At 47.2% G+C, this 25,748-nt stretch overlaps 3 protein-coding genes across 3 annotated transcripts; all 3 read left to right on the top strand.

The window, feature by feature from the left end:
* The first annotated feature begins 7,983 nt into the window (after window positions 1-7,983).
* Window positions 7,984-8,572, top strand: LOC123040682 (protein RALF-like 19). Its single transcript, XM_044463456.1, has one exon. The coding sequence runs from the start codon at window positions 8,105-8,107 to the stop codon at window positions 8,396-8,398; it is 294 nt and encodes a 97-aa protein (XP_044319391.1). The 5' UTR covers window positions 7,984-8,104; the 3' UTR covers window positions 8,399-8,572.
* A 5,277-nt stretch (window positions 8,573-13,849) lies between these two features.
* LOC123043753 (probable histone-arginine methyltransferase CARM1) lies at window positions 13,850-22,132 on the top strand. The gene is made up of 15 exons (XM_044466312.1): window positions 13,850-14,128; window positions 14,271-14,342; window positions 15,021-15,129; window positions 15,641-15,784; window positions 15,954-16,057; window positions 16,148-16,246; window positions 16,336-16,405; window positions 17,052-17,148; window positions 18,113-18,167; window positions 19,484-19,567; window positions 20,539-20,616; window positions 20,713-20,816; window positions 20,935-21,107; window positions 21,209-21,363; window positions 21,669-22,132. Exons 1-15 carry the CDS (start codon window positions 13,952-13,954, stop codon window positions 21,750-21,752), a joined length of 1,605 nt encoding a protein of 534 aa, XP_044322247.1. The 5' UTR covers window positions 13,850-13,951; the 3' UTR covers window positions 21,753-22,132.
* A 1,162-nt stretch (window positions 22,133-23,294) lies between these two features.
* Window positions 23,295-25,378, top strand: LOC123043752 (stress-related protein). Its single transcript, XM_044466311.1, has 3 exons — window positions 23,295-23,467; window positions 23,593-23,808; window positions 24,326-25,378. The coding sequence occupies exons 1-3, from the start codon at window positions 23,444-23,446 to the stop codon at window positions 25,091-25,093; spliced, it is 1,008 nt and encodes a 335-aa protein (XP_044322246.1). The 5' UTR covers window positions 23,295-23,443; the 3' UTR covers window positions 25,094-25,378.
* The last annotated feature ends 370 nt before the right edge of the window (window positions 25,379-25,748 follow it).

Here is a 25,748-nt window from a genome sequence, read left to right as displayed (position 1 = left end):
AGATGGGTAGATTGGATTTTTCTGATCATTTTTCATATATAATTTGTCTGATTTGGAGTTACAGAATAAAAGTTATGAATTTTTGAAATTTAAACTATATTCTGGAATTTCCTATATTAGATTAAATCCAGAAAATCAATTACTGCGTCAGCCTGACGTCAGTGTGACATCAGCAGGTCAATGGGACACGGTCCGGGTCAAACCTGACAGTGGGTCCCGCGTGTCAGTGTGATTAATTAAACTAAAATTAATTTAAACTAATCCTAATTAGTTAACAGGGCTGGGCCCCACCTGTCATTGACTCAGGGGAGTCAACCAGGGCCCACCCGTGGTCAAACCCGGGTCGGCTGCACTGGCGTTTAGCCGCCGGCGAGCCCGACGCGGCGGCGGAAGTGGTTTTTGCCGTTCCGGCAACCAAACGAGCCGCGGAGGCCACCGGAGAGGAGCTGAGGACGAGCCGCAGCTCTTGGTGGAGTCCGTTGGGGTCGGGGTGGCCGGAGTTGGCGCCGGCGACGACTTTGGCGGCCACCGGAGTTCGGTCGAAGACGAACTTGACGTTAGTGGGGTCGGTGAGGTGCGGGGAGTAGCTGGTTAGGTGCTACGTGACGCGGTGAGCATGATGGACACCGTGGAGTGGCCGGAGGGTGACCGGGAGCACGTCGGCGACGAGCTCCATGGTGGTGGGTGCGGTTGAGCTCCGGGAGGTCGCTACACGGCTCGGGAGCAAGAAAAGAAGGGAGGGGAAGATGGCTAAGCTCACGGGGAGTTCGACGAAGCCCTTGGTGCGGCCGGGGACGGACCGGAGCGACGACGGCGTTGAAGGGGATCTCCAGCGACGGCGGACTCGAGCGAGGTCGGTGCGGTGGACTTGGGCGTTGCGAGCGCTCGGGGCTCGGCTTGCTCGATGAAGTGGACAGCGGCGGAGCTCCTAGACACGACGAGAGGACGCACGGGCGGCGGGGAGCGCGGCTACGACGTAGGCACGGCGGCGGTAGCGTCAGCCATGGCTGGGGGCACGAGGGGGAGGAGCTGGAGAGGAAAGGGGGTGTCTGGGGGGTTCGGGGGAGAGAGGGAGAGCGATCCACGACGTCACCGGGCGAGGGGAGCGGCGAGGCGGCGAGCAGGTGCGTCGCGCGCGCTGCGGTCGCCGTCGGGCACCTGCCTGCCTGCCTGGCCGGCAAGCAGCTCGCTGGAGCGGCGCTGGGCTGGGCCGGCAGGTGGGCCGGGTGCTGGCGCCAGGTAAGTTTTTCTATTTTTTTCTGTTTTCTGGTTTTTTAATACTTCTGCAACTTTGTTGATTTATTAAAAATACTTAGGCAACTCCTAAAATCACCAAACTACTCCTGGTCCATAGTTGGATTATTTCCAACATGAAACATTTTAGTTTGGAGATATTTGAGCATCTGAATATTTTATATAATTTTAAATGCCCAAATTCAAATATCTATGATTTAATTCAAAGACCCTAAGATGACCTAGGAAAATGAGCATCACTTCTGGCAGAGGTTCTGAACCAAGACAAAAATGATGGGCATTTTAGAAGGGCATTTCAGGTTCATTGAAAAAGTTTTTAGTAAACCCTAGTTGGTTTCAGAGGGGGCTGGGGGTTCTGTCATCCCCATTTCAGGTTTCTGATGAAAGAATAAACATGATGCAACACTCTAATGCATGACTAGCTGGGGTGTAACAGAAACATTGGCTGTAATGCGCGATTTTACATTTTTTTACTGGAACATCAAACGGTTCTGAAACTGTTTGCACTATCTTTCTATACAAATTGTTTATTTTTCCTAATTTTGGCAGAATTTTTGGGGTACCATAAGTATGGTGAATGTTCAGATTACTACATACTGCCCTGTTTAAGACAGATTCTGTTTTTTATGCATAGTTTGCTTGTTTTGATGAAACTATCGATTTCTAACAGTGGATTAAGCCATGGAAAAGTTATATTACAGTAGCTAAAATGCAAAAACAAAATATGAATTGGTTTGCAACAGTACCTAGAGTAATGATTTTCTTTATTATACTAACGGATCTTACCGAGTTTTCTGTTAAAGTTTTGTGTGGATGAAGTGTTCGAAGATAGAGGAGGTCTCGATATGAGGAAAAGGAGGAGAGGCAAGAGCTCAAGCTTGGGGATGCCCAAGGCACCCCAAGTAAATATTCAAGGAGACTCAAGCGTCTAAGCTTGGGTATGCCCCGGAAGGCATCCCATCTTTCTTCAACAAGTATCGGTATGTTTTCGGATTCGTTTCATTCATGTGATATGTGCAAATCTTGGAGCGTCTTTTGCATTTAGTTTTCACTTTTCTTATATGCACCATGATGGTATGAGATAGTCCATGGTTGATTTATAGAATGCTCTTTGCACTTCACTTAAATCTTTTGAGTATGGCTTTATAGAATGTGTCATGTGCTTCACTTATATCTTTTGAAGTTTGGATTGCCTATTTCCCTTCACATAGAAAACCGCCATTTGTAGAATGCTCTTTTGCTTCACTTATATTTGTTAGGGCGTGGGCATATCTTTTGTAGAAAGAATTAAACTCTCTTGCTTCACTTATATCTATTTAGAGAGATGACAGGAATTGGTCATTTACATGGTTAGCCATAAAATCCTACATAAAACTTGTAGATCACTGAATATGATATGTTCCTTGCAATAGTTTTGCGATATAAAGGTGGTGATATTAGAGTCGTGCTACTGGAGTAATTGTGAAATTGAGAAATACTTGTGTTGAGGTTTGCAAGTCCCGTAGCATGCATGTATGGTAACCGTTGTGTGACAAATTTGAAGCATGGGGTGTTCTTTGATTGCCTTCCTTACGAGTGGAGGTCGGGATCACGTGATGGTTAACTCCTACCAACCCTTCCCCTAGGAGCATGCGTAGTACTTTGCTTCGAGGGCTAATAAACTTTTGCAATAAGTATATGAGTTCTTTATGACTAATGTGAGTCCATGGATTATACGCACTCTTACCCTTCCGCAATTTGCTAGCCTCTACAGTACCGTGCATTGCCCTTTCTCACCTTGAGAGTTGGTGCAAACTTCGTCGGTGCATCCAAACCTATACGATACGCTCTATCACACATAAGCCTCCTTATATCTTCCTCAAAACAGCCACCATACCTACCTATTATGGCATTTCCATAGCCATTCCGAGATATATTGCCATGCAACTTCCATCATCATCATATACATGACTTGAGCATTCATTGTCATATTGCTTTGCATGATCGTAAGATAGCTAGCATGATGTTTTCATGGCTTGTCCATTTTTTGATGTCATTGCTATGCTAGATCATTGCACATCCCAGTACACCACCGGAGGCATTCATATAGAGTCATATTTTTGTTCTAGTATCTAGTTGTAATATTGAGTTGTAAGTAAATAAAAGTGTGATGATCATCATTATTAGAGCATTGCCCCAGTGAGGAAAGGATGATGGAGACTATGATTCCCCCACAAGTCGGGATGAGACTCCAGACTTTATAAAAAATAAAAGAGGCCAAAGAAGCCCACATAAAAAAAGAGGCCAAAGAAGCCCACCAAAAAAGAGAAAATAAAAAAATAAAAAAATGAGAGAAAAAGAGAGAAGGGGCAATATTACTGTCCTTTTACCACACTTGTGCTTCAGAGTAGCACCATGTTCTTCATATAGAAAGTCTCTTGAGTTATCATTTTCATATACTAGTGGGAATTTTCATTATAGAACTTGGCTTGTATATTCCGATGATGGGCTTCCTCAAATGCCCGAGGTCTTCATGAGCAAGCAAGTTGGATGCACACCCACTTAGTTTCCAGTTTGAGCTTTCATACACTTATAGCTCTTAGTGCATCCGTTGCATGGCAATCCCTACTCCTCACATTGACATCAATTGATGGGCATCTCCATAGCCCGTTGATTAGCCGCATCGATGTGAGACTTTCTCCCTTTTTGTCTTCTCCACACAACCTCCATCATCATACTCTACTCCACCCATAGTGCTATGTCCATGGCTTACGCTCATGTATTGCGTGAGGATTGAAAAGGCTAAAGCGCGTTAAAAAGTATGAACCAATTGCTTGGCTGAAATCGGGGTTGTGCATGATGGGAGCATTTTGTGTGACGAAAATGAAGCATGGCCAAACTATATGATCTTATAGGGATAAGCTTTCTTTGGCTATGTTATTTTGATAAGACATAATTGCTTTATTAGTATGCTTGAAGTATTATTGTTTTTATGTCAAACAATAGACTATTGCTTTGAATCACTCGTGTCTTAATATTCATGCCATGATTATATTTATGGTCAAGATTATGCTAGGGTAGCATTCCACATCAAAAATTATCTTTTTTATTGTTTACCTACTCGAGGACGAGTAGGAATTAAGCTTGGGGATGCTGATATGTCTATGTCGTATCTATAATTTTTGATTGTTCCATGCCAATATTATACAACTTTCATATACTTTTGGCAACTTTTTATACTATGTTTGGGACTAACATATTGATCCAGTGCCCAGTGCCAGTTCATATTTGTTGCATGTTTTTTGTTTGGCAGAAAACCCATATCAAACGGAGTCCAAACAGGATAAAAACTGATGGAGATTTTTTTGGAATATTCATGATTTTTGGGAAGAAGAATCAACGCGAGACGACGCTCTAGGGGGGCACGAGGCAGGAGGGCGCGCCCTAGGGGGTCAGGCGCGCCTTGGGCCCTCGTGGCCACCCCATAAGGCGGTTGGTGCCCTTCTTTCTCTGCAAGAAAGCTAATATCCGGATAGAGATCGTGTCCAAAATTCAGCCCAATCGGAGTTACGGATCTCCGGGAATATAAGAAACGGTGAAAGGCCAGAATCTGGAACGCAGAAACAGAGAAAGATAGAGAGATAGATCCAATCTCAGAGGGGCTCTCGCCCCTCCCACACCATGGAGACCATGGACCAGAGGGGAAACCCTTCTCCCATCTAGGGAGAAGGTCAAGGAAGAAGAAGAAGAAGGGGGGCTCTCTCCCCCTCTCTCCCGGTGGCGCCGGAACGTTACCAGGGCCATCATCATCACCGTGATCTACACCAACACCTCCGTCATCTTCACCAACATCTCCATCACCTTCCCCCATCTATCTACAGTGGCCCACTCTCCCGCAACCCTCTGTACCCTCTACTTGAACATGGTGCTTTATGCTTCATATTATTATCCAATGATGTGTTGCCATCCTATGATGTCTGAATAGATTTTCGTTGTCATATCAGTAATTGCTGAATTGCTATGATTGGTTTAATTTGCTTGTGGCTATGTTGCTGTCCTTTGGTGCCCATCATATGAGCGCGCGCGTGGATCACACCATAGGGTTAGTTGTATGTTGATAGGACTATGTATTGGAGGGCAAGAGTGACAGAAGCTTCAACCTAGCATAGAAATTGATGCATATGGGATTGAAGGGGGGCCAATATATCTCAATGCTATGGTAGGGTTTTACCTTAATGAACGTTAGTAGTTGCGGATGCTTGCTAATAGTTCCAATCATAAGTGCATAGAATTCCAAGTTAGGGATGACATGCTAGCAGTGGCCTCTCCCACATAAAACTTGCTATCGGTCTAGTAAAGTAGTCAATTGCTTAGGGACAATTCCGCAACTCCTACCACCACTTTTCCACACTCGCTATACCTAAACAGCCCCTAGCTTTTATTTACGTGCTCTTTATTATCTTGCAAACTTATCCAACAACACCTACAAAGTACTTCTAGTTTCATACTTGTTCTAGGTAAAGCGAACGTTAAGCATGCGTAGAGTTGTATCGGTGGTCGATAGAACTTGAGGGAATATTTGTTCTACCTTTAGATCCTCGTTGGGTTCGACACTCTTACTTATCGAAAGAGGCTACAATTGATCCCCTATACTTGTGGGTTATCACGCCGCCCTGTGCCTTGCGTGGTGAGCGACCCATGCATCCGACTCAAGGAGCTACGATTGCTGGCTCGATGGTGCGAGCACAAGCACAAGCACCCAAATTGGTCCATGAGGGTGCAGGGGTTGAAGGTGTCGGACACCACGGCTCACCTCGCCGCCTCAACAAGAAGGGCGCAGACTGCACGGGCTGGCGCGGGGTCGGCATGAAGCTTGAGTTGCCCCTCCGGGCCACCGAGGAGAGTACAAAGCTCGAGCTCCCACCCCTATCCATGCGCGGCCAGCGAAGGGCGACGCGTAGGACGAGCTCCTCGTCATCTGTGGCGGAGCTCGAATCTGATCTGGTGAGCACGTCCCAGCCAATGGGGTCGGGTTCCCTGTCGGAGTCAGACATGGTGGCGCAGGGAAGGGATGGACGCAGACCAAAGTGAAGCGCAAGGGGAGTGAAGCGGTCAAGAGTGCTAGGGTTTGATCCAGATGGGAATGAGGTGGGGTTTATGTGGTGTCGAGGTGATCCAACATGGGACGGTCCGACGTGAAGGTTGTGTATGGGTGTATACAGACCTCCTTATATCTACCCTACATGAGCTGGATTTAAGGGATGTTGGACAGCCCTGTCATTTGGGCTAGGTTTGAGGAGTCTGGATGCAATTTTTCAGTTGGGGGCAGCTTGGATGTTGTCCATCAGATAAACGAGGGACGAGTCCAGTTGGCAAATCCGAGCCCTCAAACACCCGCGGACGCGCCCGGGTGCGTCCGCGGACACTGACCGATCAAGCCTTAAATTTTTTGCATCTGCATCCGGATACCTCATAGTAGAAATCTTAAATCCATACAAAACATGCAAAGAAAAAAAAGTCCTACGCACTACGTAGATCAACTAGCCTACTCCTTGTCAGAGATGTCCATTATCTTCGTGCCAGGCGCCAGGTACATGGGCGGTAGCCGCAGCTCCAACTTCTCCGGCTCCTCCGCGGCGGCCTGCGCATCCATGCCCGCTTCGACCTTGTCGAAGAGGGCGCCACTCGCCGCCCGTTCCTGCCAGATGAACCGCCGGTTGGCCTTCACATAGGCCTCATCCCGGATGGACTCTAGGATGGCCTGCTGTTCCACCATCTCGTCCGCTTGGGCGACGGCGAAGTCCGCATCCGCCTACTCGATGTTGAAGCCCGTAGCCGGTGCCAGGTCCTGCTCCGGCTGCTCCGCCTCCTCGTCGTCCTCCATCGGAGCCAACAGTTGCTCCTCTCCCTCCTCCTCCTTCGGTTCAGGCGAATCCGGAGGCAGCCCGGCAGCGATGCGGGCGGCACACGTGGCGCGCCTTGCCCGGATTTCCTGGTGGATCTCGTACCGGTGCTCCGGCATGAGCATGGCGTAGGTGGTTATCTTCCTCCGGACCATGGCGAAGCCGGAGAGCGTGGGAAGAGAGCGGAGCGGGAGAGGGGAGGTGGATGGGTTCGGGCAGGCGGTGCGGAGAGGGAGGAGGTGGATGGGCTAGCGTTGGGGCGCTGGTTGGTTTAAATAGACGGATTTGGCCTCCCAGACCGGCGCCACACGGCGTTCACACCCCACCAGAGGAGACGTCCATCGGACCGCCAGGTTTTCAAGCGATTCCGTGTGGGATCCCGGTGTCAGTCCGACGTGACGGACGCGCCTGAGTGCTTCATATATGCCTTATATTTAGGCTGGATATGAGGGGTGACAGTCAGTCCGGACGTTTAGTGTCCGTTTGTGGCGTCTGTCTGAGTAGATTTTCATGAACGATCAGTGAGTGGGCTGCCCGCCCGGGTTTGAGGCCGGTTCGGGGCGGCCGGATTAAGATGCTCTTACACATAGGCAGTAAAAGAGATGAATAAACTATCCAAGCCAGTAGTATCTTGATTGGTGCTCCGGCATACACATAGGCAGTAAAAGAGATGAATAAACTAGCCAATTAGTATCTTGATTTGTGTTCCGGCTGGCACCTGCAGACCGGGCAAAGTCTCCTCCAGCTGCGGAAATGGTAGTGGATCCCCAGTCCTAACGCGAGCCCCAAAGTCAACCGGCGGAGTGGCCACCCACCCGTCATTCCGACGAACCCTGCTCCTCCTACCCGCGTACGTGCTGTTTAAAACCTCGCTCACAACACAAACTCCCCGGCCATCAGCATTCAGCCGTCTCCCAAACCCAAAGCATCCTCGCCCACCACCGGCAACGCGCGCGACCAGGACAGCCATGGCATCCCGTGCTCTGCCTCTGCTCCTCCTCGTCCTGGCCGTCGCCGCCGTCGCGGCAGCGCCCATCGTCCGCGCGAGCGCCGAGGACGGCCCGAGGAGGCGGCTGCTGCAGGACGCCGGCGGCAACAGCACCGACACCAACGGCACGGCGGGGTACATCAGCTACGGCGCGCTGTACGCCAGCACGGTGCCGTGCGCCTACTCCGGCGCGTCCTACTACAACTGCCGCCCCGGCGCGGAGGCCAACCCCTACGAGCGCGGCTGCTCCGCCATCACGCAGTGCCGCGACTGATGGACCGACGACGGAGTAACGCGGTTTCTGCTGCTAGTTGATGTCGCTGTTTCCTTGAGCCACGGGATCGAATTTTCCTTGACATGAATATTTTCATTCATTTTGGTGTTGTTGTGCTTCGATGTACTATACGTGTATGAGATGATTGATGGTTAATTTCGAGCATTTAACAGAGCGGCTGAGCATGCAGTATCAATGTGGCATGAGACATATATTGCCATTTCCCCCCGTTCTATCCCGCGGTTCCATGTTTCATGCTATGCTTTCTACGGAGTTACAGTCGCACGTGACGCCACACTATCCGTTGAGCTGGAACAATATGATCTACATCTGCCATAGCTACGAAGAGCTTCAGCTTGTTCTCAAACGTAAACGAGGCAGAGCTGCTAGCATTTTTTCCAATCTCCGTTCACCAAAACAGTCCTCTGTTCCACAGTTTCAGCGCGGCCAGAACTGATATGCCTGTGCATACAGAACTGATGGCCACTGGAAACGATGGTAAAAAGAAATGGATGGAGGCTGCGGGGTCATACCGCTGAGCATCTGCAAGCATTTTACTGAGTTTTTGCATTTGCAGTGACGCTGACGCCACGCCATTGTCGGTGTTGCAGGTTCCAAAACAGCAGTTCTCTACATGGCAGCCACTAATAAGGCAAGCGTTTTTTTTTGTTTTTTTTTTTTTTGCGGGCGAATAAGGTAAGCGTTTGACCAAAGAGACTTAACATGGCAACCACTAAATCTAGCAAAATGGAGGAACACGCAATCCTGTAGTAAGCTGGCAGTTTGCAAGATACTGGGAATCGGTGTTCGGTAGCTGGAGACGTGTATTGGCACTCGCATATATGTTTATCCTCTCAAATGTTCTCCAGGTAGCCGTTTTATTTCAGGATATACTGCTATGTGCTCCTAGGTGCAATCATGGGCAGGCTGTAGGGAAACTATTTGATATTTATGACATCAGCCATTATTTTATCACATCTTGCATTTGTTCTCTGAGCTCATTGTGGGGTGTTCCGGACCCTCTCCAGAACTCCGAATTTCTGCAAGCTTCGTTTACCTATAGAGCTGGTCCAACTAATCTAACTATACCCTAAAAGAACTAATCTAACTACAGCTCACATCCAAATGCCTTTGCAGGGGGCACCTACTGAAGCGGCAAATCACTTTTCTTACGATGTCGGTGCCAAAGAACTCACCTACTGAAGCAGCAATTCTCCTGCTCGTGCCTCCAACCGGGTGCCTCCAACCTCTCCGCCTGCTATCCCGCTATTGTTGATATCAGGAGTGAAACTGGAGAAGTTCAGCGATGCTCATGTCAATCACATCAACCGGAACCAGAACAGCTTAGCCCATCACCTGGCTGCTCGTGCAAAATGCAAGGAGGACACGGAGATGGTGGCACGCGTACAGGAAGACCTGGATGCAGTGTTAGCTGCCGACGTAGGGTTGGCTTAAGAGTAGTTTTTTTAAGCAACTCTAGCAGACCCCGCATTCCGTCCCGACTCAGAAAATAACCGTCAAAATGTGGGTCGGGACGGAAAAACCTGCCGGACCAGACCCCGCATCTCGCCCCGGCCCGCATAAAAATTTGGGGGGCGCGGCAAAATTTCGGCCCCAACCCGCGTATTCGCGGGTTTCCCCCTCGCCGCTACGGTGCCCTGCATATAAGCGAAAGTGGTTGGTGGGGGGACATTTCAGCCCGCCCTTTCCCCCACCAACCACCTCCCCTCTCCCCCTCGCGCCGCCGCCACCCCGCCGCCCAAGATTCCGGCGACAGCAGCCGGCAGGAGCTCGCCGAAAGGCCGCCGCGCGCACGAGGTCTCCCCTCTCTCCCCCTGCGTCGGCGGGCCGCCGGATTTGCGGATCTGCGGACCTTCATCGTGCGGCCGCCGGATTTGGCTTTTGCCGGTCGCCGGTGGCTGCGTCAAGCGATGGAGTGGTCCGAGAGCATCTCCCGCAGCCCCGGCAAGGGCGCATCACCGCATGCAGGGACGAGTTCACCCTCCCGGCGTCGCCGACGATTTGCGGTCATGGATCAGTCCGGCCGCCCACCGGGCTCGGTGCTCGCACAACGGCTTTGTGGCTCACCATTGCCGCTCATACAGTGCGACGACTGCACGCAGATAGTGCTGCGCCTTACTTCGGCCATGCCGAAGCACCCCGGATGGGTGTTCTTCAAATGCGAAAATAACGGGGTACGTGCACTTGCTGTAGCTCGTTTTGATAGCTCATTCTTTTGGTTCAATTGCCGATCCTCATTCCGAACATGGTCATTCTTTTGTGTAGGAAGATGGATGCTCATTTTGGTTTTGGGAAGGCCAATACATTGATTTATTGATAAAAAGAAAGTTAATAGATGTTGATGCACTCCTTAGTAGAATAGAAAACAATGATGCGGTTGCATGTGCAACTAGAGTGGAAGCAACGTCTACTTCAGAACCAAAGATGAAGAATGAAGAATGCAAGATCAAGAATCCGCAGATCAACAATGAGTGCATTGAGAAGATTTTGTTTCAACTAGTGGGAGCAGTCATGGAAGTTGGAAAACTTCTAAAATGCGTACTTGTGGTTCTTGTTTTCTTTGGTCTTCCTATTCTAGCAAAGATTTGGTGATGTTTTATGTATCCAATGTTACTGAAAAAGCAAAGAAATGCATTATGTTGGATCAAATCAAAGTGCAAATTTAGGTTTTGCGGGCTGGGAGGAGCTGCGCCAGATGAGACCCCGCAAAGCCGACAAGTAAAAAAGCATATTCATGGAATATGCTTTTTAGGGTCGGCTTTGCGGGGTCTGCATCTGCGGCCGTGCGCGCAGGCTTGCAAAGGCGTTTCCCCGCAAACTGCAAACACGTTTTGCGGGCCGAACGGATGCGGGGTCTGCTAGAGTTGCTCTTAGACCTCTTCCAATGCAAAGGTGCTTAGATGAGGTGCTAAGTATATTAAATACCTTAGCAACTCAAGTCCCCAATGCATATGTGCTAAGTTTTTGGGTGCTAAGTTTCTTGCATTTAATTAGTTGTAGACTCAGAATTGTGCTTCCACCTAGGTACACGCGCTTAGCACCATTTCCTCCCGGGGTCATCATACCACTCTCTCTTCTTAACTAGCATGTCACATCAGATTTTTTTGCTTACTTGGCAACCTTAGCACCTGTACAAGGTGGAGCATTGGGAGGGGCCTTACTATTTCTTCTCAAAAAAAATTCTCTTGCTCGTAACGTTTTTTTTAAAACAGGTGTCCATGTCTAGACTACATACAATGTATCATGTGCACCCCTATTTTCTTTTGTGAAATCGATGCACCCGATGTTAGCAATCTCTCCTACTTAAAAGGAACATAAGGTTATGTCGCCCATATCATCGTTCGCCCAACATTCTCCCTTCTCTCTCGCCTTTTATCAACTTGCCTAATAAAATTATTTTTTCTTTGGCAAAACAGTAAGTGATTCCCAAATAAAATCCTAAAATTTATCCAGATAGGTAAATCACGGGCTATTTGATAAACAATTATTTAGACAACCACACTAATACGAAAGTTAATTATGGGCCGACATACTATAGAATGTTTACACGCGTTGCAACGCGCGGTCAATAATCTAGTCCACGATAAAAGTCGTAATGAAAACATGAGTTTATAGACACAAAAAACTATCATGCCACATAATTTAATTATAAATTTAAGTACTAATTCAAGATATAAACAAGACAAATTATACTATGACTGTTGCTTAGTACAAATTGGGCTATGAGTTAGTCCCATTAAAGCTACCACGATTGACTTTGTTATGATTATTCCCGAGCTGTGAGTTGAACTTGTAAATAACCTCTTGTGGCACGTTAGACATTATATGTATGCAATGCTTATATACATTTTTCTCAAAATAAAACAAACTAAAATATACCAACATGTACTTTTATACATTAGGGGCCTCTTTGATTCACAAGATTATCAAAATACAGAAATAGGAAAAACGTAGGGATAAGATATATCCTCTCATGTCCCATAGGATTACAAAACTATAGGGATTTGGATGAAGAAGTGTTTGACAACACAAGAAAAACAAAATAATTATACTGACAAGTATGAGGGAAAAAATTCATTCAAAATGGAGTATAAATGAATCATATAGAAAAATTCCTAAGGATTCAAATCATGTGAATCAAACGACCATTGTAGGAAAAAAAATCTTAAGGATCAAAACCTTCAAATCCTATGAAGTTTCTTTAAAATCAAAGGAGCCTTGATTGCATTGGAACTTGGTTCATCGAGCGTGTTCTCCGAGTGCTCCTATCACACACTCTTTGTGTGAAATAGAGCCTCTGGGACGAGCCAACCACTGACGTCAACGCTCACTGACCCATCTATCGCCATCATTCTAATCATATGTCCCCCGCTACCAGCGGCTAGCATCATTGGCACGCCGCCTTGTTGCCCTGTCCAAGTCGTCATCTGGCCCCCATCCTTTTGAACATTTCACTTCTCCAACGCCGATCCTCCTCCTCACACCCACACAGCTAAGGCACCGCCTCGCCTCCATCGATGACACCGTTGTCTCCGACCCCGGTTCAATCGGTCACATCTATCTCTGACCATGGGGGGTAGGCGGATAACAATGAAGGTGTGCATGTTTCTGAAAATGACATCTTATATATATGATATTTATCAAGGAACAACAGCTACCCCGCCAAAAAAGCGACACAATGGAAAGACAACTGGACGCAGGCTGTTAGTACAATAACATTACATTGCAAAACCTATTAGCCCTTTTCTTCCTCCCATTATACGCCGCTGAAGATTGAAAACGCCTTAGCTATAATCAACTTTAAAAATCGCAATAACCACTCGAACGTTGGGACGAGATTTAGAAGTCGATAAAGAAGCGTTTGTCGGAGCATAAAGTAGGATTTAATTTAATTTTCCATGTTTTCCGGTCTAGAATGAACATCGATGTGACCCAAAATAGTTGGGCCTGCCAAAGAACAAATCCAATAGGCCTGAAAGCCCACCCGCACTGATATTTTAGTACCACCAGATCCCAGTGTCCAGTGTCAAACTCATCGTTGCCCTGAACTCACTGACTGAACTGTGGGTCCGGGGAAACACTGCACCGGCATTTCCCCGTCGCCCACCAGTCTGCAGTAAAGCCTCACGTCACAGCCGTACACGTCGGCTTTAACCGAGACTGCCGCTACACACACAAGCGAGAACCTCACCATCTCACTGGCAAGTAGGCCCAAAAATTGCAGCGAACATCTCGGTCCCATTTGTCATCGACAAGCTCCGGTAGCGAGCTCGAACTCAGCGCGTCGCCGTGGCACCGGCGGAGCGTCGTCTCCGCCGGAAATTAAAATCCGCAGAGCAACGAGAGGGGAGGAAAGAAAGGAGCACGAGGCGTAAAAAAGTCCAGGCGCTCCCCTCCCCCCACCCCCACGCGTACAAACGGCTGCCAGCTCCACGCGAGCCACCACCCTCCCGCCCCGCCCCGCCCCCAAAACCCTAGCTAGCCCCCGCTTCTCCCCCGCCGCGGCGCTCGGAACCGCGCCGGGATCCGAGAATGGCGTCGGCGGACATGTTCCCCAACGTCTCCTTCTCCGACGTCAACGCCGCCGCCTCGCAGGAGGCCGCCGGCAAGGCCGTGTTCGGCCTGGACCCCGCCTCCGGGGCGCCGCGCCTCAGCCTCGTCAGGCCCGGCGCGGAGCAGGCGTTCCAGATCGACCTCTCCGACGCGCAGGTACGCGCCGTGATCTCCGTGATTTTGGGGAGGAGTGGAGCGGTGGGAGTGGTCCGGGTGCGGCTGGGCTCGAATTTGTGTGGTTCTGAGGGGCGCGTGCCATTGCTGTGGTTTCGGATGAGTAATGTTTCTGGTTCTGCAGATATTCAAGCTGGGGCTGATGGAGTGGCTCTGCGTGAGCGGCGAGACCGAGGCCAAGGCTGGCGTGGAAGAGGTACTCTTCAGTTGCTCCTCTGGGTTTTAGTTAGCTTCGTGCCTCTGTTCGATGTACGGCGTGCCCCCGTTGAAAATGTGTCGTGCTAGCTTCGCCCAGTTTTCTGTTTAAGGATTGGTTATTGCAGGGTACCTGATATCGAGGTAGAGAATCAATTAATTTCCTCTAGAAATGCTCGAGTGGTGATTTGGTGAATTTTGAAAATACTATTTCTGTATCATGGCACGAATAATGCAGATTCCATGGCATTTTGTATTCTGTGACACAGTATTTTTGGCACGTTTTATGCTAATAGTGACTTGATCAATAGTAGATGAAATTGTAGTATGATCTAAGCATGACTCTTCTAAATGCACTTTAATGTAGCTTCAAATTTGTATAAAAAGCAACAAACCTCGACACCTTTTTTCTGTTTGCAAAGGATTGTGGTGGTAGCTATTCTGGAATAGAGCCTGATAAAACTCTGGATACTTTGTCTTGATTTGGTGTAAAGATGGATCCCGTGCCATTTAACACTTTTTCTTTGCCATCCTCTTAATACCTCGCTAAATTTCCTCCACGTAGGCTAGTGGTGAAGTTCTGTGAATATTTGTTAATAATTTTCTGGCCCTGTATATTGGAATTTTCTTGTAGTACATATGAAATGGCTTCATGTTAACTCTCAGTTCTTTGAGGCAGAAATTGTTTTCAAGAGCAATTAAGGTTGTTCTTAGGACAGAAGCCGAGAGCAAAGCCTTCTCTCTAGCTTTTCAACGATGGAAACAACAAACTATCAGTGGAAAAGCTGGTTTGTCCTTTCATTTCTTGTTTCTGATAATTTAAGTAGTATATTTGTTGCATTATCTCCGAGTATTTCTCTTAATGTTAGTTTTTATTAGAGTTACATGCATGCCATCAGCTCCATCTGCAGTATATAAACAGTCAATAGTGACCCTCAAATACAAGACAAGTTCCTTTTCTTTTACACATGCTAGCTACCATGCGGTTTGACACATTATTCTAACACTAGCTGAACGATGCCATCTCCCTCCCCTTCCTTTGGTAGGCACATTTAAAACTAGCACATTTTAATGCTTTATGAATGCATGTAAAACGTGCATGATGAATTCACTAAAAGTATGTACATCTTTGGTATATCTTGTTTCTGTGTGGCACTGGCACCTGAGAAATAGCCGTGACTTGTTCATCGAATAACTTACACCAGAAATGATGCCACAAATTCAATTTTTCCTTTCTCTTTGGTGAAAGAATAACCATAGCTTCTTATCATGTCTAACATATTGCTGGTTATCTGACAGGTGAATCATTGGAGAATGGATCAATAGTGGCTTGCAAAAGTAAATTTGATACAAAAATTGAGGCATCATCAGCACAGATGTATTTCCACTACTATGGCCAGCTATTACATCAGCAAAATATGTTGCAAGATTTTGTGAGGACAGGTCAATATCTCTACCTGACGTTAAATACTCAACTAAATTTACACCGTATGAAATTTGAGAAATGCTTACCTTTTTTGAACTAAAATTTTCAGTTTTTGATTCAGTTATCAACATGGCATTAAACTCATCTTCTGCATATATATAGTAAGTGCATTTTCTTTCGCTCCAGGAACATACTATGCTGCTGTAATGGAAAACCGGGCCGACTTCGAGGGTAAAGTTGTGGTTGACGTTGGAGCTGGTAGCGGTATTCTTTCATTATTTGCTGCACAGGTGCGCTCGAAACTTCTTCATTGGTTCTTTGACTTTTGTCACTTTCGTGTCTGATAACATAACAGGTGCTGTTTGTCATGTAAATACCAGGCTGGTGCCAAACATGTCTATGCAGTTGAGGCATCTGAAATGGTTGAACATGCCCAACGGCTTATTTCTGGGAACCCATCGTTTGGACAACGAATCACGGTTTGTTTTATATAAGTTGGATTCAATATGTTCCTTTTCAGTCTTTCCTTTGACTCTACTGAAACTGTACATCCCCCTCTTCTAAATAGATCATCAAAGGCAAAGTCGAGGAAGTTGAACTTCCAGAAAAAGCTGATATACTGATTTCTGAGCCTATGGGTATGGTTCTCAGCTAATTTTCTGGACAGTTCTATCCTTTTGTGCTTTGTCTATCTGTATGCATACCAATCAGTATATATTTTTAGCAATGTTCAATGCACACCTGTTGATATATTGAGAAGTGAGAATTCCTGGGTTTGTCTCAGCCCCTGGTAGCTCTAAACGACACATACTAGAGTACATTATAAACTGCTCCAATGTGTACTGGTTATAACCTGTGGACTATTTTTGTAGACAAGGTCCTGCTGTATGTTTGATTCAACAGTTTATTATAGTATGGTTGAAAGTCCAGGTCCAAAGTACTGTAATTTGACACATAGCACTAGCAGCTTTTATAGCTGTCATAGCAGGATCACACCTTAGCAATTTGCATACTGCTAGCATTCTGAAGTTAGAAATTTGGAATACTAACTCAAAAGTTGATAGGCCCTTAGAATGATTAAATGTCTCCAGAGAATCAAGTATCACGTTTTGATCTAGCCCATTGTTTCTAGTGCAGGTTTTTGGTTTGTCTGTATGTTTTTGTTCAAAATGTGTTTGTGTTCCAACATTCACTTGTGCGCTCATTATTTTGAGGAATAATAAAATAATTATTAGTTTACTTTCTGAAATTTGTATTATGATTTATTATTATAATGTTTTGTAGGAACCCTTTTGGTGAATGAAAGAATGCTGGAGTCCTATGTCATAGCTAGGGACAGATTCCTTGCTCCAGATGGTAAAATGTTTCCAACAACTGGAAGGTGTGTTTCTTATGATTAACTCCGGATAATAATTACTTTTGGCATCTGTCTCCACTTTTCATTTATTCTGTGTATGGTTATATATTTTCCAATATAATCATTATTTTCCTGTGCTCTTAATCAATTGTTCTTTAGCATTTCTTCTTTTCTTCATGTATGTGCCTGGCTTTTTTCTCCTTGCAAAAGGGGCACTTGCATTAGTTAATCATCCTTAGTAGCCTCCCTCATGGACAGCCCAGTCTTTCGGGCTTGGTCCACAGGCCTGAACTAAAACCTGACATGAACAATGAAATAAACTAATAGTGCTCAGAAATATAACGCTGAAATGGTCGGGCCAGGTTCGAGGCCCACAAAATATTGCCATGACGCCTGCCTTGCTAAAAGATTGAAGCTATAAATCGCACTTGTGAATTTTTGAGAAAATTTATCTGTTATACGATCAAAGAAAAATACCAGATGATGACAGTGCATTTTACATGTTCTTAGAGCAGGGTATCCACCACCTATCTGGTATATAGTCATATCGTGTAACTCTGGCTAGTGTTTTGGTTCATAAGGCTGTGCTTTGTGTGACTGCATGGTTTTAACTTGGAAAATTGTTTTGGACCTTGTACACAGAATGGATGTGTTGGCAATGTTGTAAATCCATGTTGACAATACCAACAATTTATCAGCAATAAAAGAACAGGTCACACTGTATAGGCAGTCAGTTTGATAACATCTGTATTCTGGAATTGTCATACACCAATAGAACATCATATCAAAATGATGTCATTTGAAAGTTCCGAATCATTTTTTTGTGATGGATTGGAATATGTTCAAACTTTGTGCAAGACTGATATTAAATGGGTTTACAAGCAGTTTGGCTCTGCCTGAAATGTTGTAAACAACGAGCTTGCATGTATGGTTCTATAAATCATTAAAAAGCTACTCATTGCTGCTTGACTTCTTGAACATTTTCTAGGATCCATATGGCTCCATTTTCCGATGAATACCTCTATGTTGAAATGGCAAACAAGGTACTGTCATTTGCTAAACCCTACATTCTTATTATCAGGTGTTTTCTGTGGTTTTATTAATCCCACTGTATCACTTTGGTGAATTATAATAAAGCATAGTTACTGGATTTGGTGGTGTATTTGCTTTTGTGTTCTTGTTATGCATGATATAAGATAGAACGGTACACGATATGAGGCTTCTGTGCTCAGTCATTTGTATCTACTCCCTCAATTCTTGTCTTAGATTTGTCCAAATATGGATGTATCAAGTCACGTTTTAGTATTAGGTACATCCGTATCTAGACAAATCTAAGACAAGAATTTTGGGACGGAGGGAGTATGAGATTGGTGGTTCGTTGATTTAGCTTCAAGTCCAGTCCTTCATCGGTCGATATCTTTAGCATATATAAACTGTAAAGTAGAGAGGAATGTGTGAATCCGTCTGTGTTTAAAGCAACCAGCTAATCACAGGAATCCCAAGCATGTCCAACACTAAATTGTTTACAATTGAAAATGCGAAGTGTGTCCATAATTTCTGTAAATGGCATTGTTTCTTTATTTTTTTTGCAAAGTTGAGCATTCATCCTTTTTGTCCTCCTGTCCTAAATGCAAAAATGGTTCTCTGCCTTTTGAACTCCCTTGTCGTCCTACCTGTCACCCAGTCAATTTTTCACTTTCTTTTCTTCATGTACGCCTTTCCTAGTAATGTCATTCTACTAGCTGATTTACCTTTCCTAGTAAATGAATGCAGAAGGGGCAATATAGTCTTTTTCATTTGGTGCCTGGTGGAAGTGCGGAAATTCAGGATATCAAGTAATGTGAAATGGAGGGAGTATTTAAGACTTCACAAGTGACAAGAATCTAATCAGGACGTCGCAGCTTAAAAATGCAAACTAATATAAAAATCAGCACAGTTGTTGTGTAATGGTACTCCCTCTGTTTGGAAATGTTAGATATCGCGCTTTTGGAGATTTAACATTGATGAACAATTAGTTCAACAATATGTAGATCACATGATACAGAAGTTATACATCACATGATACAGAAGTTATACCGTTGGATTCATTTTCATCGTTTCCAACAGTAACAGTTTTCTAGACACTGTTGGTTCGTTTTCACTGCTCTTTCCAACGGTATTAATTTTACATCACATACATGTGTTGGTTGAACTAATTGTTGGTGAAAGATAAATCTTGGAAAGCGTGGGCATTCCAAACTGGTGGAGTGCTAACTACCATCTCTGCAGGATTTGCTTTGCGTTTATCTTTTTACTGAAAAGAGTAATCCAGATCTCTCTGAGTTCTGCAGTCTTATGTTGAGTTTTGGTGTACTTGCAGTCTCTCTTCTGGCAGCAGCATAACTTCTTTGGTGTTGATCTTACACCCTTGCATGGCTCAGCGTTTGACGGATACTTTTCACAGGTGCACACTACTTGATCTTTCTTACTAGTTAGCATTTTGCACTTCACTGCAGCTAGCCATGGTAAATTGATTGTTAAATGTGTGTTTTCATGTTGTCTGTAAATTTTTTTAGCTACCTCTGTAAGCATGTTTCCTCCCACACCATACTTTAGATTGGAATTGCATTGACACTCAGTGTCACTAGTAAATACTTTTATTTGAGCCATTTGTAGCTGATCGTTGGTTTTGCTTTCATCATGGATAATCAGGTGCTTCAGCTTCTTGCCTCATGTTTTGTTGAAAAGAACCTACTATTCTCCAATATATTACTCCCTCTATTCCTAAATATAGGGTGTATAGTTTTTGGCACGGAAATTAAAGAACGCACATGGAGGGAAAACTTCACAAGTTTTGGGTGAGTTTACACCTGACTAATTGACATGAGTAAATAGAGGAGCTTGCCTGATATAAGGAAATGTAATCAAATTCCTAAAAAATATATTCAAACGAGTGGTGCAACTCAATGCACCTTATATTTCAGATTTTTTCTCAAAAATCTATACACCTTATATCAAGGAATGGAGGGAGTAGTATTTAGACACTTAGTATAGTAACAATGGAATACCCGTAACAAGTTGACCTGTGAAATGTTTTGCTTTCTGTTTCCGACTAGCTAATTGATAAAATTAATCGTAATCTGTTTCTCATGGATCTCATAAGTTATCTGGCCGTGATCCGATCTTACCAGTTAATTGCTAGAATTACTTGTGCTCTATTTCTTATGGATTTCACAAGTTACCATACTGAGATGAACACTCTGGCTATTTCTTTCATGATTCCTGCTCGGTTCTGATGCAGTTGAAGGCTTGAAGCATGCCATTACTATTTTTTTGCTACTTTTGTACTTTGTATATGACCCAAGAATGAGTGCTGTTGTTCTGAGCGACTGTTTCTTATTGTTGAATCTAAATGTGTTTGTAATTCTCATGCAGCCCGTGGTGGATGCATTTGATCCAAGATTGTTGATTTCTCAATCTACGCATCATACACTTGATTTCACTAGCATGAAGGTGAGATACATTGAGATGATATTGAAGTTAATTGTATTTTTTGTGGAAGTTGTTTTTGTTTGTACAAAATGTGGCATCATCGTATTTCATTTTCAGGAAGAGGACCTTTACGAGATTGATATTCCCCTGAGTTTTGTATCCTCTGTTGGCACTAGGGTGCATGGGCTAGCCTGTTGGTTTGATGTGCTGTTCAACGGGAGGTCAGTATATTTTGATCTGTTAGTATTATTTTTCTGGGTGCTGTATTGCATTAATAGTTCTGTCTTCAATCCCTTTATTCATTTCCCTGGTATTAAAAATCTGATATATTTAATGTAGCACCGTGCAAAGATGGCTTACCACTGCTCCTGGCTCCCCTACGACTCACTGGTACCAGTTGCGATGTGTACTTGCACAGCCATTATATGTCATGGCTGGCCAAGAAATAACCGGCCGCCTGCATTTGGTGGCCCACAGTGCACAAAGCTACACAATATACTTGACAATGTCAGGTTGGACACCCTTTTATCTTTTTTTACCACTAGTACTCAATCTATTGCTCATGAATTTCTGAAGCTCATCATTCCTGTGGTCTTCTGATTCTTACCGGAAGCCAAAATGTGGGGTGTGGGTGCGGAGCCAGATGGCATCCTGCAGACATCCACTGCCAAGCTTGAACTGAAGGAGCCTTACTACAGGCTGTCTCAACCACAAGCTTATATGCCACAAGACCAACAGCAGCTACCATTGTCATCTTTGCAGGCGCAAGTAAGTTGTTCACAAATAGTTTTCAACAGTCATCTTCACATCTTGTACTGTGATCGTACATCTTTGTTTGTACTGTGATTGTACATCTTTGTTTATGACGGAACATCGGCAACACTAGAAATACCACCATATGGCTATTCCCTGCCAAGGCACATAAACCTGCACTTTGCATTTGTCTAGTTTTGCCTCTATGGATAATACCTTTGTTCGAGCCCCCGTGCTTTCACAATTGTTTTGTTTCCATGTAACAACCTTCAAAATCGCATTTATTTATTTACTCCATCTAACATGTGCACTGTACACAGGGATCTGGGCAGCAGATGCAAGATGGGCTCAGCCCTGGCATCACTGTAGAACAGGAGAGGGACTCCGCAGCCTTCACTCGATAGGTCTGAAACCTGTGCCGCATGCTTTGCTTCCTGCAACGAGAGCTCAGGTCTGTACAACGGTATGCTTCTGCTGGATGCAGCTACGCGTAGCTGCCAATGGCTAACATCACGTCCGGTTGATCATCATGTCCGAGTTGTGCAACGCTGCAGCTAAACGTGCTCGTCCCTGTCCCGCTATTTGATGTCAGAAAACAATAATAGTGATCGAACCTCAAAAGCTAGAAGGCATCTAACAGAGAAGAGGGTTGTATGTTCTTATGTATGATTCTACAAATTGATTGTTGCGCGTGGGAGTAGAATATTGATAGAATGATAGTCATCATTGTCGTCCGCTTGCTCAAACTTAACAAGTAAAAGGTGAGCCCAGTTTTCTCCGTTAATATTGCTAAGTGCCAACTGGTTCGGGTTAGCTTCTCACACTGCTGTGTTTATTATGCTGCACGGTGCTTGGTTCACCTTTTTTGGGTCTTAGTTTGAAGAAAAGTTTAATGCTAGATGGTGCATATGCTTCGCTTGTGGCGGGCCCAAGAGCCAAGATGAAGGGATCATTCCTTTGGCCCATGGATCTTGCCAACATCCCCCGCAAAAAATGATCTTTGCTAACATCAGTCAACTGCCCGGCACAATCTGGCAATGCCAGCAGCAGATAGGGGTTTGCTTTGGTGGTTAGTGTGGCATCACCTGCGGGAGCCAATTAATTTAGTAGGAGTACTATAAACCATCACGACATATCGATTGTTCCCTTTCTGGTCCGGGATCTACAGTGTGGCGAAGATCTTGTTCCAGCCCGAAGGCACTGCGTGAAGGTGGTGAAGACCCGACGCACCACACACGTGAGCAAGCGCGCGGTGGCGCAGTGTGATGATCACACAAGCGCATCAACGTGCCGGTGACGGAACTTCCTTCCTTCGTACGGTTCGGTCTATCGAGGCGTTTGATTTCCCGGGCACGATTGCTAAAAAACAAGACGATGCTGCTCAACCACCGTGACAAGAAGTGTTCGTACATAATAATTCATTCATGTGAAAATAGTGTCCCTGCAGATTTCGCAGCTTATTTTTCAGGCAAAAAGCATTCTCTCATAAACGAAAGCTGACGGTGGACGGCCCATATCATCGCACCAAAACGGCCAAAACCCAACAAACATACACACACTTCCATCCAGAAGGCAAAGGTTTTCCTAAAAAAAAAAAGAATTCCAGAAGGCAAAAGTCTACAATACACTACACTACTACATCACGGCACTACATCACCACCGTACCGTGACATCACGGCGCCAGACTCCGGTCACCAGAGCCGTCCATCTGCCCAAAGTCCAATTATCTCTCTCTCCTCTCGGCGCACGGACCGACGAGGAAAAGATATCGCCGCTAGCGACGTGCCCCTCCCGTCCCGGCCACGTGCCGCTCACGCCAGCCACGTCGTACCGGCTCCGCTCCCAGACCCGGGCCCTTCTTCTGGCGCCGTGTCGACGACGGCTCCGATCGAACGCCCTCCCCATCGGACGGCCCCGCCACATCCCTCGCGCGCCTACATAGGCCCCCCATCCCGGCCCTGCCATTTCGCTCCCCGTTTTAGCTGTAGCAGGAAGGAGGAAAATTCCGCCGAGCCGCATTCGCATTCCCCCACCAGCTAGCTTCCAGAAACCCCCCGTTCGTTCGTTCCTTCGATTCGCAGGCGGTTCGCGAGCGATGGCGGACGCCAGCCCGCAGGCGGTACGCGCAACGAAATCCCTCCCCTCCCATCCTCTCCCACCTTGCTTCTCGGCTCGATTCGGTGCGGAGTTTGCGCCGATTCGGTTCTGAATTTGGGCGTTTCGTGTTCGGTTGGTTGCTTGCAGGAGAGGCCGAGGCTGAGGCGCCTGGGGTTCGTGCACGTGGTGGCGGTGCAGGCGGCCGTGTGCATCGCGGCGCTCTACGCGCTCGCCAGGGACCACTCCGGCTCGCTTCGCCCCAGAGTCGACGCCGTCGAGTCCGCCGTCAGGCGCGTCGCCGGCCCCGTCGCCCGCCGCCTCCACGGCGTCCCCCTCCACGTCCTCGCCTTCGTCGACCACAAGGTACGGCCCCCCGCGCGGCTCGCGAGCCACCCCCCTTCCCCACCCTAGCTTAGGGTCCATCTCCATCAGAGGGTGCGGCTGCCCTCGTTTCGCGGCCCGTTACAGCGCGGCTGTACTGCTGCTGCCAAACTGCCATGCTCAGCACACGCCGCTGGATTTTCTAGCGGTGCACATAACCTCTGCAGTTTCCTTCCCGTTCCATCGAGAATTTTTCCCGTTCTGGTGCGTGGAGTGGGGCCTAGTTTGGTTTGGTGCGTAGGGCTGTGTGGTCGAGAATTTTTCCGTGCCGGTGCGTGGAATCTGCCCGTGTCTCGACCCCGACTAGATTCCTTTGATTCCGGCGCACTGGCGGAGACCCCGAGGTGGTGCCCCGGGGAATCACATGCCACGGTTGCATTTCATTTTGTTTTGTCACGGCAATCCAGAGACACTTGTCGTCAATTTCAAGCATGGTGGTTGGTACTCGAACAATGTTGCTCGTTGCTGCTAATAAGTGGTATGCATTGGGCAATGGCAGGTGGACGACGCGGTGCAGGAGCTGGGCCGGCACCTCCCGCCGGCGGTGAAGTCCGCGTCGGCGCAGGCGTGCCACGCGGTCCACGCCGTGCCGGAGCTGGCCAGGGAGATCGCCGACGGGGCGAGGCGGTCCGGCGTGAAGGGCGTGGCCAAGGACGTGTACGGCATGGTCCAGCCGGTGGCCAAGGGCCTCTACGTGCGCTGCGAGCCGGTGGCCAAAGACCTGTACGTGCGCTACGAGCCGGCGGCCGAGCACCTCGCCGTCTCCGCCTGGCGCTCGCTCAACGGGCTGCCGGTGTTCCCGCAGGTGGCGCAGGTCGTCGTGCCCACCGCCGCCTACTGGTGCGAGAAGTACAACAGGGTGATCTCGTTCGCGGCCGGGCGGGGGTTCCCCGGCGCACGGTTCCTCCCCGGCATCCCCATCGAGCGCATCGCCAAGGTGTTCGGGACGAGCCCGACAGGCGAGCGCTCGCCGGATGCCAAGCCGACGGGACTTGATGCCCAGACTTCCGAGGAGCGCTCGCCGGATGCCAAGCCGACGGGACTTGATGCCCAGACTTCCGAGGAGCGCTCGTCCGATGCCAAGCCGACGGGACATGATGCCCAGACCTCCGAGGAGCGCTCGGCCGATGCCAAGCCTATGGGACTTGATGCCAAGACCGAGGAGGAGAGCTCGCCTGATGCCAAGCCCGTGGAATCTGATGCCCAGACCGCCGGGGAGAGCCAGCCGGAGGCGGCCAAGACTATGGATCTTGGGGCCCAGGCCTAGGGTGTGACGCCGTGCCTCTACCCTGCCCTGATGGACGAGGTCTGTCGCCCTTGGCCGGAACTGAATAAGATAATGTGGATCCAGGGCTAAGAAGATACTGGTATCCTGGGTTTAGCGTCTCATCTTAGATACGTGCTCACGGGTGATGATAATGATAATGATGTTGTACTAGCTATGCTTTACGTGGTGCGCGTCTGTCTCTAATGTTCTCCGTGCTTTTGTACAAAAGCTGCTTGATGTCGCCTTCGTCGACTTTGATCCAATGCAATTGGGTTCGTCCTTTTATGGGTTCGCTCGTCTCTGTGGACTGTGGCCACTAGTTAAGCACTGTTTTGGTTTTGGTGCGTCGTTTTCCATTTCTTCCCTTCATTTATGCTCCGGGGTCTGTGGGCGGGTGGCGTCGAAAGCGCTTGTCGTCGTCGACAGGTTCCCGGCGAAACCATCCGCGATCTGCGATCATGTCCTCGTGCTCGCTGCCGTCCACTTCAATCCGCTCGCCTCGTCTGGCCGCCGAGCTGCTGCGTCGTTTTCCTGCGACGGACGGACGGATGATTTCGAGTTGAAGTTGCGCACCATCCGTCCTGCGCTGCTCCCCTCTTCCGGCGCACTCGCACCGTCGCACGGTACCAGGCCCCGAACCCGATCGAAGTTACCA

The sequence above is a fragment of the Triticum aestivum genome, chromosome 2B, assembly GCF_018294505.1.
Source record: "Triticum aestivum cultivar Chinese Spring chromosome 2B, IWGSC CS RefSeq v2.1, whole genome shotgun sequence".
Lineage (NCBI taxonomy): Eukaryota > Viridiplantae > Streptophyta > Magnoliopsida > Poales > Poaceae > Triticum > Triticum aestivum.
Note: the sequence above shows the minus strand (reverse complement) of the source record. Positions and strands in the feature narration are given on the sequence as shown.